Source organism: Borostomias antarcticus (assembly GCF_949987555.1).
Source record: "Borostomias antarcticus genome assembly, chromosome: 4".
NCBI classification, from domain to species: domain Eukaryota; kingdom Metazoa; phylum Chordata; class Actinopteri; order Stomiiformes; family Stomiidae; genus Borostomias; species Borostomias antarcticus.
Window position 1 is genome coordinate 13,484,394 of NC_140237.1, and position 13,376 is coordinate 13,497,769.

General features: G+C 49.0%; 1 protein-coding gene across 1 annotated transcript in view; it reads right to left on the minus strand.

Annotated features, from left to right (window-relative positions):
• Positions 1 to 13,376, minus strand: part of myo9aa (myosin IXAa) — a gene marked incomplete at both ends in the record, with an annotated part of 101,829 nt that overhangs the window by 50,441 nt on the left and 38,012 nt on the right. The window contains 4 exons of the mRNA XM_084437335.1: positions 3,482 to 3,571; positions 7,808 to 7,934; positions 8,244 to 8,341; positions 11,265 to 11,318. Of these exons, the coding sequence (XP_084293461.1) occupies positions 3,482 to 3,571; positions 7,808 to 7,934; positions 8,244 to 8,341; positions 11,265 to 11,318 (369 nt within the window). The remainder of the gene's footprint in view (positions 1 to 3,481; positions 3,572 to 7,807; positions 7,935 to 8,243; positions 8,342 to 11,264; positions 11,319 to 13,376) is intronic.

Consider the following 13,376-nt stretch of genomic DNA (forward strand, 5'->3'; position numbering starts at 1 on the left):
CTCTGGCGTGTTTGGTTTTGGAGCGGGGGTCCGAATGAAGACTATGTGTTGGAATGCTGGTTCCTGTAAACAGACGGGGGGGCTGTGTGATGCTGTGGCCCAGGAGAGGAGGGGGCAGGACAGGGAGAGACCATGTGGATGTGTTAAAAGAACCAGACGTGCTGGGAGCAGTGTCCAATAAACAGAGGTAGAGGGTCCAGGGAGGGTCCAGGGTAGGTCCAGGGGAGGCCAGGGAAGGTCCAGGGTAGGTCCAGGGAGGGTCCGGGGAAGGTCCAGGGAGGGTCCAGGGTAGGTCCAGGGAGGGTCCGGGGAAGGTCCAGGGAGGGTCCAGGGAGGGTCCAGAGGAGGTCCAGGGAAGGTCCAGAGGAGGTTCAGGGAAGGTCCAGGGAAGGTCCAGAGGAGGTCCAGGGAAGGTCCAGGGGAGGCCAGGGAAGGTCCAGGGGAGGCCAGGGGAGGTCCAGGGGAGGCCAGGGGGGTGAGGGTAGAGTTATACGGCTTTATTTGAGTGCCTCTGTGGCCCGAAATCCTGTGCGCATCAGTTGGATCACACAATTTTGCTTGCTTAGCTACAGCAGAGACAGTAGCCTACATAAAACTGGTTATTTGAGGGGCTACCATTTTACCAACTGATCGGACTTCATTCATTCTTTAGATTCAAACCCAGAAGCTCAGAAATCACACATTTTCAACCCCTTTTTTTTTTATATCGGCCATCTCCAGACAGTGATAAAGAAAGTCATTGCGGTTGGTGGTGGCAATACGGGCCACTAGACTACTAGCCTACTCACTGTGTTAGGCTACACACCGCTGTTCTCAGTAGGCCTGTGTTAGGCTACACACCGCTGTTCTCAGTAGGCCTGTGTTAGGCTACACACCGCTGTTCTCAGTAGGCCTGTGTTAGGCTACACACCGCTGTTCTCAGTAGGCCTGTGTTAGGCTACACACCGCTGTTCTCAGTAGGCCTGTGCCTAGTTCTTGATGTAGGTACTGCTCCACTGTGCCGCACCAGAGTGATTTTGGGGATAAGCGTCTTGCTCAAGGACATTTCTGCACAATACCAGGAGCTGGGATCGAACCTGGGACCTTGTGATCCCCATCCGGCCGATCTACCTCCCGAGCAACATGCCGCCGACGTATGCCTACTACTAATATGTGCTACAATACAACTGAATGTACTATAAAACGTATATTAAAAATTTAACTTTCCTGAACGACAAAGACAACTGCTATAGCACAACAGAAAAGCCACAGCAAAAGAACAGCATTGTGTAATAAAGTGAATTCTCACTACATGGAATCACAGACTTGGACGTGAACTTTGTTTACACTCGTCAGGGGCTCATCGTCTGTCCGCCTCAACGTCACTTTGATTTAACGTTGGAGCCTAAAGTAGGTTACATCTGACCGTGAGGGGAGGCTACCCCCCCACCGGCATTCCTGAATGTTTACATGTTGAAGGTGAAATATGGGACAGGAGGGGATGTAAACCTACCATTGACTTCCATTAACGGGGCTGGTCCACCCAAACCTGTTTGGCTAATTGCAGGTTTAGTAGACTCTGCATTTGTGGAGCCCAGTAGATAAAGAAAACATACAAATAAAGGTATAAAATATAACATGGTGAATAGAATGTTTGACTCTGCAGATATACTGTGATATCAGTGCTACAAATATGATGTTTATTGGTAAATGACAGTATTTGACTACAAAATACATCTTCTCTTTTGGGGTGTGCATGTCCAGTACAATATGAATGGACTAGACTGAAACAAAAGCAAATAGCCAAAGTGCCCATGCAGGCTTTAGGGCTCAGCAGGTATAATGTAGCACCGAAAGTGTTTTTCAGTTACAGATGTCTTAATCAACGAGATGTGCAATGTGCAGAGAACGGTCACACACACACACACACACACACACACACACACACACACACACACACACACACACACACACACACACACACACAGATAGATAGAACACAATGCAAGAGTCCGTACGTACACACTCCCCCCTTCCCACTGTACGTGGCATTTACACACAGAGCCCCCCCCCCCCACACACACACACACTTCCCTGCTGTGGTTTGTTGTCAGCGTTCTCAATGCCAAGATTACAGACCAGGAGAGAGAGAGAGAGAGAGAGAGAGAGGGAGAGAGGGAGAGAGAGAGAGGGAGAGAGAGAGAGAGGGAGAGATAGAGAGAGAGAGAGAGAGAGAGAGAGGGAGAGATAGAGAGAGAGAGAGAGAGAGAGAGGGAGAGAGAGAGAGAGAGAGAGAGAGGGAGAGAGAGGGAGAGAGAGGGAGGGAGAGAGAGAGAGAGAGAGGGAGAGAGAGGGAGGGAGAGAGAGAGAGAGAGGGAGAGAGAGAGGGAGAGAGAGGGAGAGAGAGAGAGGGAAAGGGAGAGGGAGAGAGAGAGAGAGGGAAAGGGAGAGGGAGTGAGAGAGGAGAGAGAGGAGAGAAAGCTGTGAGTTCCGGCACTTGCCTCTGCCGAGCAGACCTCCTTTAACAGTGCTGACATCTGCTTTGGCCCCTCGCCTCCCACCTCATCTCGAAAGTATCCAGCGCCCAGCCTGTAGCCATGCAGGAGAGGACCCCTCCTCCTCCAGCTGCTCGCCAGACTCACAGTCCTGCCCCCCAGTCCTGCCCCAGCCCCCCCGCCCTGCCTCCCCAGCCATGCTCCCCCGGCCCTGCTCCCCAGTCCTGCCCCCCCAGTCCTGCCCCAGCCCCCCAGTCCTGCCCCGGCCCCCCAGCCCAGCCCAGCCCCCCCGCCCTACCCCCCAGCCCTGCTCCCCAGTCCTGCCCCGGCCCCCCAGCCCAGCCCCCCCCGCCCTACCTCCCAGTCCTGCCCCCCACAGCCCTGCCCCAGCCCCCCCGCTCTGCCCCCCAGTCCTGCCCCCCACAGCCCTGCCCCAGCCCCCCCGCTCTGCCCCCCAGTCCTGCCCCCGGCCCCCCAGTCCTGCCCCGGCCAGCCTGCTAGTCTGGGCAGAGGAGTCTGGGAGGCAGTGTTGAGTATCCACACCGTTTACCCCGGTACCACTTTAGAATGATTTTCCTTCTTATTTTAATTTTGACAAATTAAAAATACTCGTGGCTCGTCCAATGACCGCAGGGTCGGCGGTTCGAATCCCGGCTCCTCCTGTCCCCATGTCGAAGTGTCCTTGGGCAAGACACTGAACCCCAAATTGCTCCCAATGAGCAGGCTTGCATGGCAGCTGCCGCCATTGGTGCGTGAAAGTGTGTGTGAATGTGTTAATGAGAGGCCTTCATTGGAAAGTGATTCAATAAAAGCGCTATATACCGTAAGTGCAGTCGATTTACCATTTGCTGTAATAGTAATTGAGAGCATCAGCATCCTGAGCCAAATTTGGACATGTGGTATCTCATCCTGCTCCATGGTACCCATTCCTCCCTCTATCCAAAAGCAGGTGCTCGCACGGTCCTGTTGATTCTGTAGGGATCTGAAGTTTGGTGTTGACCTCTCACCTCTGCCAGTTTGTAGGGCACAATCAGCCTATCGCCAACGGTGACCGTCTTGCGCGTCGTCAGGGCTTCGAAAAGCATCTCCTCCTTAACCTGTGATAAGAAAAAATCAACCAATGTCATGTCATCACCTGGTGCTTTCCTCAATCAATCAGTCAAAGCTTTAAGCTTTATTTGTATAGCGCATTTCATACACAGAGGCAACACAATGCGCTGTACAGAGAACAAGGGAGGTGGGCATACGACCCATCCCTACATATTCCAGAGGGAAGCAAAAAAACAGTATCACCCAGGGGCCAGAAAAGTGAGCTGTAAAAATTCTTCCCTGACCCCTCTCAACAAGTCGATCGAGCAAGCTCCATAGCTCTTTGTCTAATGGCCAAGAACATTTATAGAGCAATAAATTACATGAAATTACCTTTCCAGAGCAAAAATGGCTAAAAACATCATAGGAGAGACATGGCAAACACTGGTGTATGTCTGTGTGTGCGTGAGTGTGTGTGTGCGTGTGCGTGAGTGTGTGTGTGCGAGTGTGAGTGTGTGTGTGCGGGAGTGTGAGTGAGTGTGTGCGTGAGTGTGAGTGTGTGAATGTGCGTGAGTGTGAGTGTGCCTGGGTCCTGGGTTCCTAGGCTCTATTTTTCTTGAAAACAGTGAGACGGTAAAGTACCAAACACAAGTGTGATACTGGACCGTGAAACTATTACAAACTACAGTGGGAATGAGACCTCACAGAGGGCTCAGTAATCCCAGAATCCTTAGGGGAGGACCAAAACGATGCAGCGGAGTTAGAGGTGAGTAGGACCAGATACAGGACTCTCATGTAGTCATGAATACAGTCATGTACTCGATGCACTGTGAGGAGAGGAACACACCATTCTTGGAGCCCATTCTGTTGCCAGGCACTGAACACGAAAGCACACCCTGCCTGATGTTTAGGTAACCGGGAGGGAGGGAGGGAGGGAGGGGTGTTGGAACTGTCCCCTGATGTTTAGTAATACTCATGGTTGTGAGAAAGATTTATTCTTAGTTCTTGACACAGGGGGCCAGAAGAGAGAACCTTCCTATAAACATCCCGTCAGGGAGGAGAGAAGAGGGCCAGGCTTGAGTCTGATTCACTGAAGCACATTAGAGTCCCCTGGACATGCTAAACTAGCTACTCTCCAGTCTCACTGCTGTCCACTAACCCTCACAGTGGTGCATATGGGAGGTGGTCAAGTGAGAGTGGAAGCAATACATGTGACACACATGTTACTGTAGATGAGCCTCAGGCTAATATGAATGTCCCAGAACACAGTGTTGCCTTATTCTCATATTAGGTCAACAGTGCAATATCATTTATTCATTTATCCACTTTATCTGACGCTCAGTGTGTTGAGCATCAGTAAGTAAACAGGGAATCATTGCTCAGATAATATAGCTGCCTTAGTAAGCTAAGACAAGGAATGCTAATCAGACAGGTAATCAAGGTAAGATGATAGGGGCAGGCCAGGAAGGAGTTAGGCTCATACTGCTATTTCCTCAGCATGAGAAAGCAACAGGCATCTTATAACAGACTGAATTACTTTTTTCCGTTTGGTTTACCTCAGGGTTTTCACTTTTGGGATAATTCCATTACCTTCATTGAACTGTGTAAACCAGGTGCACCTCAAGCGTTTGACAATATGGATATTCAGTTCGACCCGGGTCTGCTCAGTAAAGGCTTTTGGTCAGAGTGTCTATAGCTGTGTTCGGAATCGCTCCCTATTCAATATATAGTGCACTATATAGGGCGTCAGCCATTTTGTTTGTAGTGTCCGAATTCTCCACAGAATTTTCGTTCCCTATATAGTCCACTATTTATTACCCACAATTCACCTTGATTTGCAGGGAACAGTGCATGTACCCTACATTTTCTTTGTTCCCTAGGTAGTTCACTACATGGTGAACCCTATATAGGGAATAGGGAGTGAGGGAACGAGAGAGCGATTCCGAACACAGCTTATGACTCACTTCATAGGAACTTAGTCGTTGCCTGAGCGCTGTAGGATCCGTCAACATCAACCTTCTCTGACTCAAACGTGACTCCTACCTCAACCTTCTCTGACTCAAACGTGACTCCTACCTCAACCTTCTGACTCAAACGTGACTCCTACCTCAACCTTCTGACTCAAACGTGACTCCTACCTCAACCTTCTGACTCAAACGTGACTCCTACCTCAACCTTCTCTGACTCAAACGTGACTCCTACCTCAACCTTCTGACTCAAACGTGACTCCTACCTCAACCTTCTCTGACTCAAACGTGACTCCTACCTCAACCTTCTGACTCAAACGTGACTCCTACCTCAACCTTCTCTGACTCAAACGTGACTCCTACCTCAACCTTCTCTGACTCAAACGTGACTCCTACCTCAACCTTCTCTGACTCAAACGTGACTCCTACCTCAACCTTCTTCTGATTCAAACGTGACTCCTACCTCAACCTTCTCTGACTCAAACGTGGCTCCTACCAGCGCACAGCCTTCAACATGCCCAGTCAGCCACCAGAGGACGGTGATACGTCCGAGCGCTTCACTCTAGCGTAGGTGGGGTTTACAGGAACGCTAGAGTATCTTGAGTAATCTACCGTATAGTACTCAGAATGAGGTGAGTGAACCCTATCGAGGTAAAGTCAATACATTAATTGTTCCATTGTATTATTTGATTGTATTCTCTAAAGTAAAGAGACCATGTCTTTGTCAAACCAGTGCACAAATGCATCTAGTATGGTGTGAATTACAGTACAGTAGGCGGGCAAGTCAGGTGAGTCGACTCTCAGAGAAAGTGTCAATAAAGTTTATTATTGTTTTTTGTGTAGTTGTTGGCACTGCTCTATCTGGAGATTTTGCTAAGCAGGGTTATTGCTAAGCAGGTGTTATAAAAGACTGCTGTGCTGATAAATTACTGTGGGTCTTTAATCCATTTAGGCCAACCACACCTAATAAAACATTTCATGGGAGTATTGGTCAGAATTCTGAACACCTTACTGTAGTAAGTCACTACTGTTATCAGGGTTGTATAAAGGCATTTCCTTGATCTGACAGACATTTGACTTTGAACCAACACATCTGAGAAGCATGTCATGTCACATGTGCAAATATATAAGTAGTTATTTTTCTCTCTAGGTCATATTATTTTTTGATACTGATTGTAGTGTGCATGTTTGTCTGTCCGTGTGTCAACCAGTTGGCCTGAATGTCTGTCTGGGCATGTCTCTCTGCCCATGTGTGTGCGCCCTCCCCTGTCTCTCTGCCCATGTGTGTGTGCCCTCCCCTGTCTCTCTGCCCATGTGTGTGTGCCCTCCCCTGTCTCTCTGCCCATGTGTGTGTGCCCTCCCCTGTCTCTCTGCCCATGTGTGTGTGCCCTCCCCTGTCTCTCTGCCCATGTGTGTGCGCCCTCCCCTGTCTCTCTGCCCATGTGTGTGTGCCCTCCCCTGTCTCTCTGCCCATGTGTGTGTGCCCTCCCCTGTCTCTCTGCCCATGTGTGTGTGCCCTCCCCTGTCTCTCTGCCCATGTGTGTGTGCCCTCCCCTGTCTCTCTGCCCATGTGTGTGTGCCCTCCCCTGTCTCTCTGCCCATGTGTGTGTGCCCTCCCCTGTCTCTCTGCCCATGTGTGTGTGCCCTCCCCTGTTTCTCTGCCCATGTGTGTGTGCCCTCCCCTGTGTAGATGCTAGTGTGTTTCTCGGGGACAGAAGTCTTTCCTTGTAAGGCCGACTCCCTCACATCCTCCTCTCCCCACAACTACATCGTTCACCCAGAAACCCTCAGGGACTCGCGGAGGGAGAGAAACAGTCGAATGCCTACAGAATATTTGCAGACGGGTGACAAAATTAGAAATGATGTAATTGCATGCTCTGTGCAAACCAAAATTCCTGACAGAGGAATTGCATTTCTCCCCCACTAAGTGGCCTGATATGGAAAAACTGTGCCCCTGAAAGCCTCTGACAGCGTCTGAAAACACGTTGAGCCGGTTGAATAACGTGCTTGTGTTCCTGCTCGTGAGAACGGTCACACTCCACAGACACACTGATGCATCGAGCTCTTTATGTTACCTGAATGATGAATACATGTAAATGAAAAGCTTATTTTGTGTTTTGGTTCTACATGGTATGTCAGGCATATGTGTGTGTGTGCGTGTGTGTGTGTGTGTGTGTGCGTGTGTGCGTGTGTGTGTGCGTGCGTGCGTGCGTGCGTGCGTGCGTGCGTGGTGTACCCTCCCTTTCTTGGATCCTCTCCCTCATGTGTTAGTTCTGAAAGCCCAGCAGAGAGAAGACAAGTTGCTGGCGAGTCGTTCATCCGTTCATCCGTTCATACCTCCAGCAGCTCAGAGACGACGGGCAGAACCTCCAGGTTGCAGATGTCGATGGAGTCGTCCCGGTACGTCTTCTTCTTGTAGCGGATGTTCCCAAGATGGAGAATGGCTGACAACAACGAGAAGATTCTAGAGAGAAAAGCGGAGGGATGGTTTTCTTCAAGCGTTGAAATATTTGAAGGCGTTGAGGGTGTGACCTATGCAGCTTATATGGGAGGTTTGTGTGTGGTGTGTTGTGGATGTCAACCTACTGTTGGTTAGCCAAGTAGAGGATTGAGTGCAGTGAGGTCCAAGGTTTGATGCAAGGAGGCATTACTCCATCAGACAACATGTATCCGCAAGCAAATGATTGAATTGGATTGGTGGGGCGAGAGAGTACTGTACTTCAACATCTGTGTGTGTGTGTGTTTGTGTGTGTGTGTGCACATGTATACTCACTGTTTGCGTGTGGCAGGCAGGAAGCCCACCATCTCCATGGCCAGCTGCAGCCTCTCAAAGTCATGCTTCAGGTCCTCCCCTTCCACTGAGAAGCAGTCCTGCACGGCCCAATGACAAGGAGACCAGGTGTCACCAGCGTTATTAACTCACAGTAGCCATTTTGGCTCCAACTCAATCAGAGCCAAAATGGGCACTTTGGCTGGAGAAGTGCATTATTTCCAACATACCACTAATGCAACTGCTACTACAAGCTACTGTAACTACGTGCTAGCTCCATTAGCTAATTTCTGCAAACAGCAAGACACTTAACCGCTTATCATTAACATAAGTTTACAGTATTCCCACAAAACTGTAAAAATCATCTGCAGGTCTTTTTTTTTGACTGACAAACTTCTGGGAAAAAGAATGGAGTAAGTGGCATGGGAAGACGGGCAGAGACTCATGAGCGTGTCATTATGAAGTCTGGTCAAGCTAAACCAGCAGCGCCGAGCATTTCTGGTCACATTTAAGGGGCCTGGTGAGCGTTTGCATGTTTTGCCCATGCAGTGGAAAAGTCAAGCTCTTGCTGCAACCCTACGCTGTGGAAAATTGGCAGGCTGGTTAAAAGGCAATAAGACGAGTAGCAATTTATGAGCCTTTATAGGGTCCAGTGGAGAACGAGCTCTGATGGAGGATGAGGAGGAGGAGAGGGAGGAGGAAGAGAGGGAGGAGGAGGAGGAAAGAGGGAGGGAGGAGGAGGAAGAGAGGGAGGGAGGAAGAGAGGGAGGGAGGAGGAGGAAGAGAGGGAGGGAGGAGGAGTAAGAGAGGGAGGGAGGAGGAGGAAGAGGGGGGGTATCTGTGTATCTGTAGAATGAGGAACACCGTTACCCTTTTCTCTCTCACACACACACACACACACACACACACACACACACACACACACACACACACACACACACACACACACACACACACACACACACACACACACACACACACACACACACACACACACACACACACAGTGTCTGCACCCTGCAGGCAGCATGTTCTCTTTCCAGGTGGACTTCCTGTCTGTGGTATCTGTGAAGAGTCAGCCAGGCCAGAGCAGCCAATCAGCTTCTCCCATCACAGGGACTCATTCACTACCAGGGAACAACCACTGGGGTCAGGTGACTGGAATCTGAGCAACAAGACGTCACTCATACGCATGTTTGAAATGATAAAAAGCAAGTCTTTGCATATTTGAAATGTGTCACTAAAATATGCAATGCTTTGAGGTTGTGTGTGCTGTTTTGAAGCACGGTACTGCATGCTTACTGGGGAATTCAACTGAGGCGTTGTAATGTAACTTTAATATTCAGGTCAGGTAAAGGTTTGGTTTTCGTGATGATACAGTGTCCCTGTTTGGCATAAACACAAGGGAGGGACAATAACAGCTGAATGTTGTTTCAGGTTTAGGTTTTATGACCAAAGTCTGGCATTGGTTGGTTGGGCTGGTTGATTGTATGATGCAATTCTGTGCTGGAATTGTGAGGTAGGCAGGAAGGGATGAATGAAGGAGCACATTTCGGTGGGTGGGGGTCCTTCCTATATGGGCCCATTTTACTATAGCTTCCATAATTATCACATACCAAGGCCTTGAAAAGGCAAACAGTCTTAGAACAGGCAGCTCCTAAAGAGGCCCCTCCTCTGCCTTGATTCTGCCCTTTCATGGCTTCAGCTCAAATGTTTCATGTCACACTTTAAGTGTAGGAAATATAAAATAAAAGGCCATTTCAGCTGTGGAACATTTGAAGTCTTCCCAATGGCAACAAGCTTGGAGGTCATAAAACGCTGGAGCGATTCCTGAGCACCAGAGCTGATGAAATGAGAGAGGTTTCACAGTTGTATTCTCAGGCTACACATTTACCCCCCCTCTACACATTTCCCCCCCCCCCCCCTACACATTTACCCCCCCTCTACACATTTACCCCCCCCTCTACACATTTACCACCCCTCTACGTTGTTCCAGTCAACTTGGACTGAGAAAATAAACTCTGTTGATTTTATTTCCCATTTCTTAATTATCATTAAAAAAACATCCCCATAATGGAAACCATTACAGTAATCGGCATGTTCAAAGCAAAATGAAGTGAATGGCATTGGACTTCAACTCAAAAGTTTGCAAATGTGCAGCAAATCAATGCAAATCCCAATCTTTTTATTTTTTACCTACCTTCTTTGAGAAATTGGGATATGTTTTTGATTGCTCAATTGAGATGAATTACAAGAGCATTGATTGGTGAAAAACTACATTGATAAATGATTTCTATACAATGGCATATAGATTATACCGTACGTATTCAATAGATCCCACCACCAACACAATCAGCAATGTAAAAAAAAAAAGGGTTATTGACATCAATGTAATATGACTTAACATACTGTAGAAGCAGGACTAAATTACTATTTTCTCTGACAAATTGAATCCCAGTCCTTTGATGTTTTAGGGGATGGGAATGAGTTGAATCAGACACCTCCAGTATGCAGCTTCCTGTCCAACCTTCTACAGTCCTGATTAGTGTCACAAGGTCAAAAGTTCATAGGTCAAGTCCTGAATCCACCATGGTGGTCAGGAACACTGGGTCTTATCAGTGAGGTCTATGTTAAACTCCCTGGTCTGAGAATCCACACATACAAACACATGCGCTCACACACACACGCTCGCACACACACACACACAAACACACACACACACAAACCCACCAATGTGGGCAGCTACCGCTAGGGCTAAGTCAACAAGTTTGCATTAGCATTACACACACTAACTAAGACAACACACAAACTAAACCCCAAACCAGACAGTTGGAAAAAGGACGAGGAAGAAGGCGTGTGTGGCATGAACGCAGGGGAAGAAGGCGTGTGTGGCATGGCAGGCGCTCGAGAGAGACGCGACGGTGAGTGAGAAGCGAGTCACCGCTAATCTCAAACTCCTATTGGTCCTAACTTCTATCCCTCTTCTATATTACACCCAACACACACAAGACAGGAGATACTGACCGGCTCAGTCTCATAGTAACTTTCCCAGTGCAGTCTGGGGGCTTTCTTTGTCATCTGGAAGGTGAAGATACAGTAGATGGGGGTTAGGGTTAGGTTAGGGTTAGGCAGGGTTAGGGTTAGGCAGCAGCATTCCTTCTCAAACAAACACAAGCACACACTGCTCATGGCCATGGAGGGGATGCACAGGTAGTAGAGGGGCGGGGTACATATCTGCAGTTTGGTCCAAGCTGTAAACACACGTGGGCCCAAGCACGCACACACACATGCAAGTACGCACACACACACACACACACACACACACACACACACACACACACACACACACACACACATACATACACAAGCATGCACACACAGACAGACAGGCAGACACACACAGCTCACTCACACACACAGCTCTCTCACTCACTCACATACTGTACACACACACACACACACACACACACACAGACAGAAACAAAAGAAGCATAGATCATGAAAGATGGATCATGAGAGAACATGACACTGCTTCACCTGGGTAACCCTAAGGCCTGATTCATAGTTGACGCAAACAACGCAAGCTACGTTGTGAACGCAAGCTCCAACATGACTCAAGAGCTTGCGTTCTGTGTTGTGTTTTGTGGAAACACAAGGAATTGCACTATTGCTTGCGTCAAGTGACAAATTTCGGCATGACACACGCAAGGACGCAACGAGACCTTGCGTGGCCTTGCGAAGCTTGCGTTGCTTGTGCTTTTGTAGTTTGCGTGGACTATGAATCCGGCCTAACGACTAGTGACTATTTAATGTCGAAATGTGGAAGGAATTATGATTTGAGGCCATATCTCTGAGAATAAATGGGTCTGCAAATCAGTCTGCAAAGGTTTATTTAACTTCTAAAGCAGCCGTCTGAAAGACTGAGGGAGAATGGGAAGTTGGGAAACGGACCAGAGACCTTGTTTATGATACACACACACTGGGAGAGAGAGGGAGAGAGAGAGAGATACCCACACACACTGGGAGAGAGAGAGAGAGAGAGATACCCACACACTGGGAGAGAGAGGGAGAGAGAGAGAGAGAGATACCCACACACTGGGAGAGAGAGATACCCACACACTGGGAGAGAGAGAGAGAGAGAGATACCCACACACTGGGAGAGAGAAGGAAAGAGAGAGAGATACCCACACACTGGGAGAGAGAGATACCCACACACTGGGAGAGAGAGGGAGAGAGAGAGAGAGAGAGAGAGAGAGATACCCACACACTGGGAGAGAGGGAGAGAGAGAGAGATACCCACACACTGGGAGAGAGAGGGAGAGAGAGAGAGAGAGAGAGAGAGATACCCACACACTGGGAGAGAGGGAGAGAGAGAGAGATACCCACACACTGGGAGAGAGGGAGAGAGAGAGATATATACCCACACACTGGGAGAGAGAGAGATATATACCCACATATATCAGAAACAGAGAGAAAGGAAATGAAATGTGAGGCAGTGCAAGAGAGAGAGAGAGAGAGAGAGAGAGAGAGAGAGAGAGAGAGAGAGAGAGAGAGAGAGAGAGAGAGAGAGAGAGAGAGGGAGAGAGAGGGAGGGATGGTGGGAGCGAGAGAGAGAGAGAGAGAGAGAGAGAGAGAGGGAGAGAGAGAGAGAGAGAGAGAGGGAGAGAGAGGGAGAGAGGGAGGGAGGGATGGTGGGAGCGAGAGAGAGAGAGAGAGAGGGAGAGAGAGAGAGAGAGAGAGAGAGAGAGGGAGGGAGGGATGGTGGGAGCGAGAGAGAGAGAGAGAGAGTGACCGCACGTGGGAGGAATGGAAGGAATTCCCACCCTTCTCTCAGTGGACTGCAGGTTGTGAGGGGAGTGGCGTGGTGTTTCTGACAGGCCCGGTCAGTGTTATGATCTGACCATGCCAGCTCCACAGTTGGTGCAGTTGGGAACAACGTCCACATTCCACACTCATGAGAGAGAGAGAGAGAGAGAGAGAGAGAGAGAGAGAGTGTTTGGGTCCTCATGTGTACGCCAGTGTGTGTGCGAGGATGCAATATTTTATATGCATGCCACATAACACTAAATGTGTGTATCAAGTTGCCTGTGTGTGTGTTTGTGTGTGTGTGTGTGTGTGTGTTGTTGTTGCTTGGTA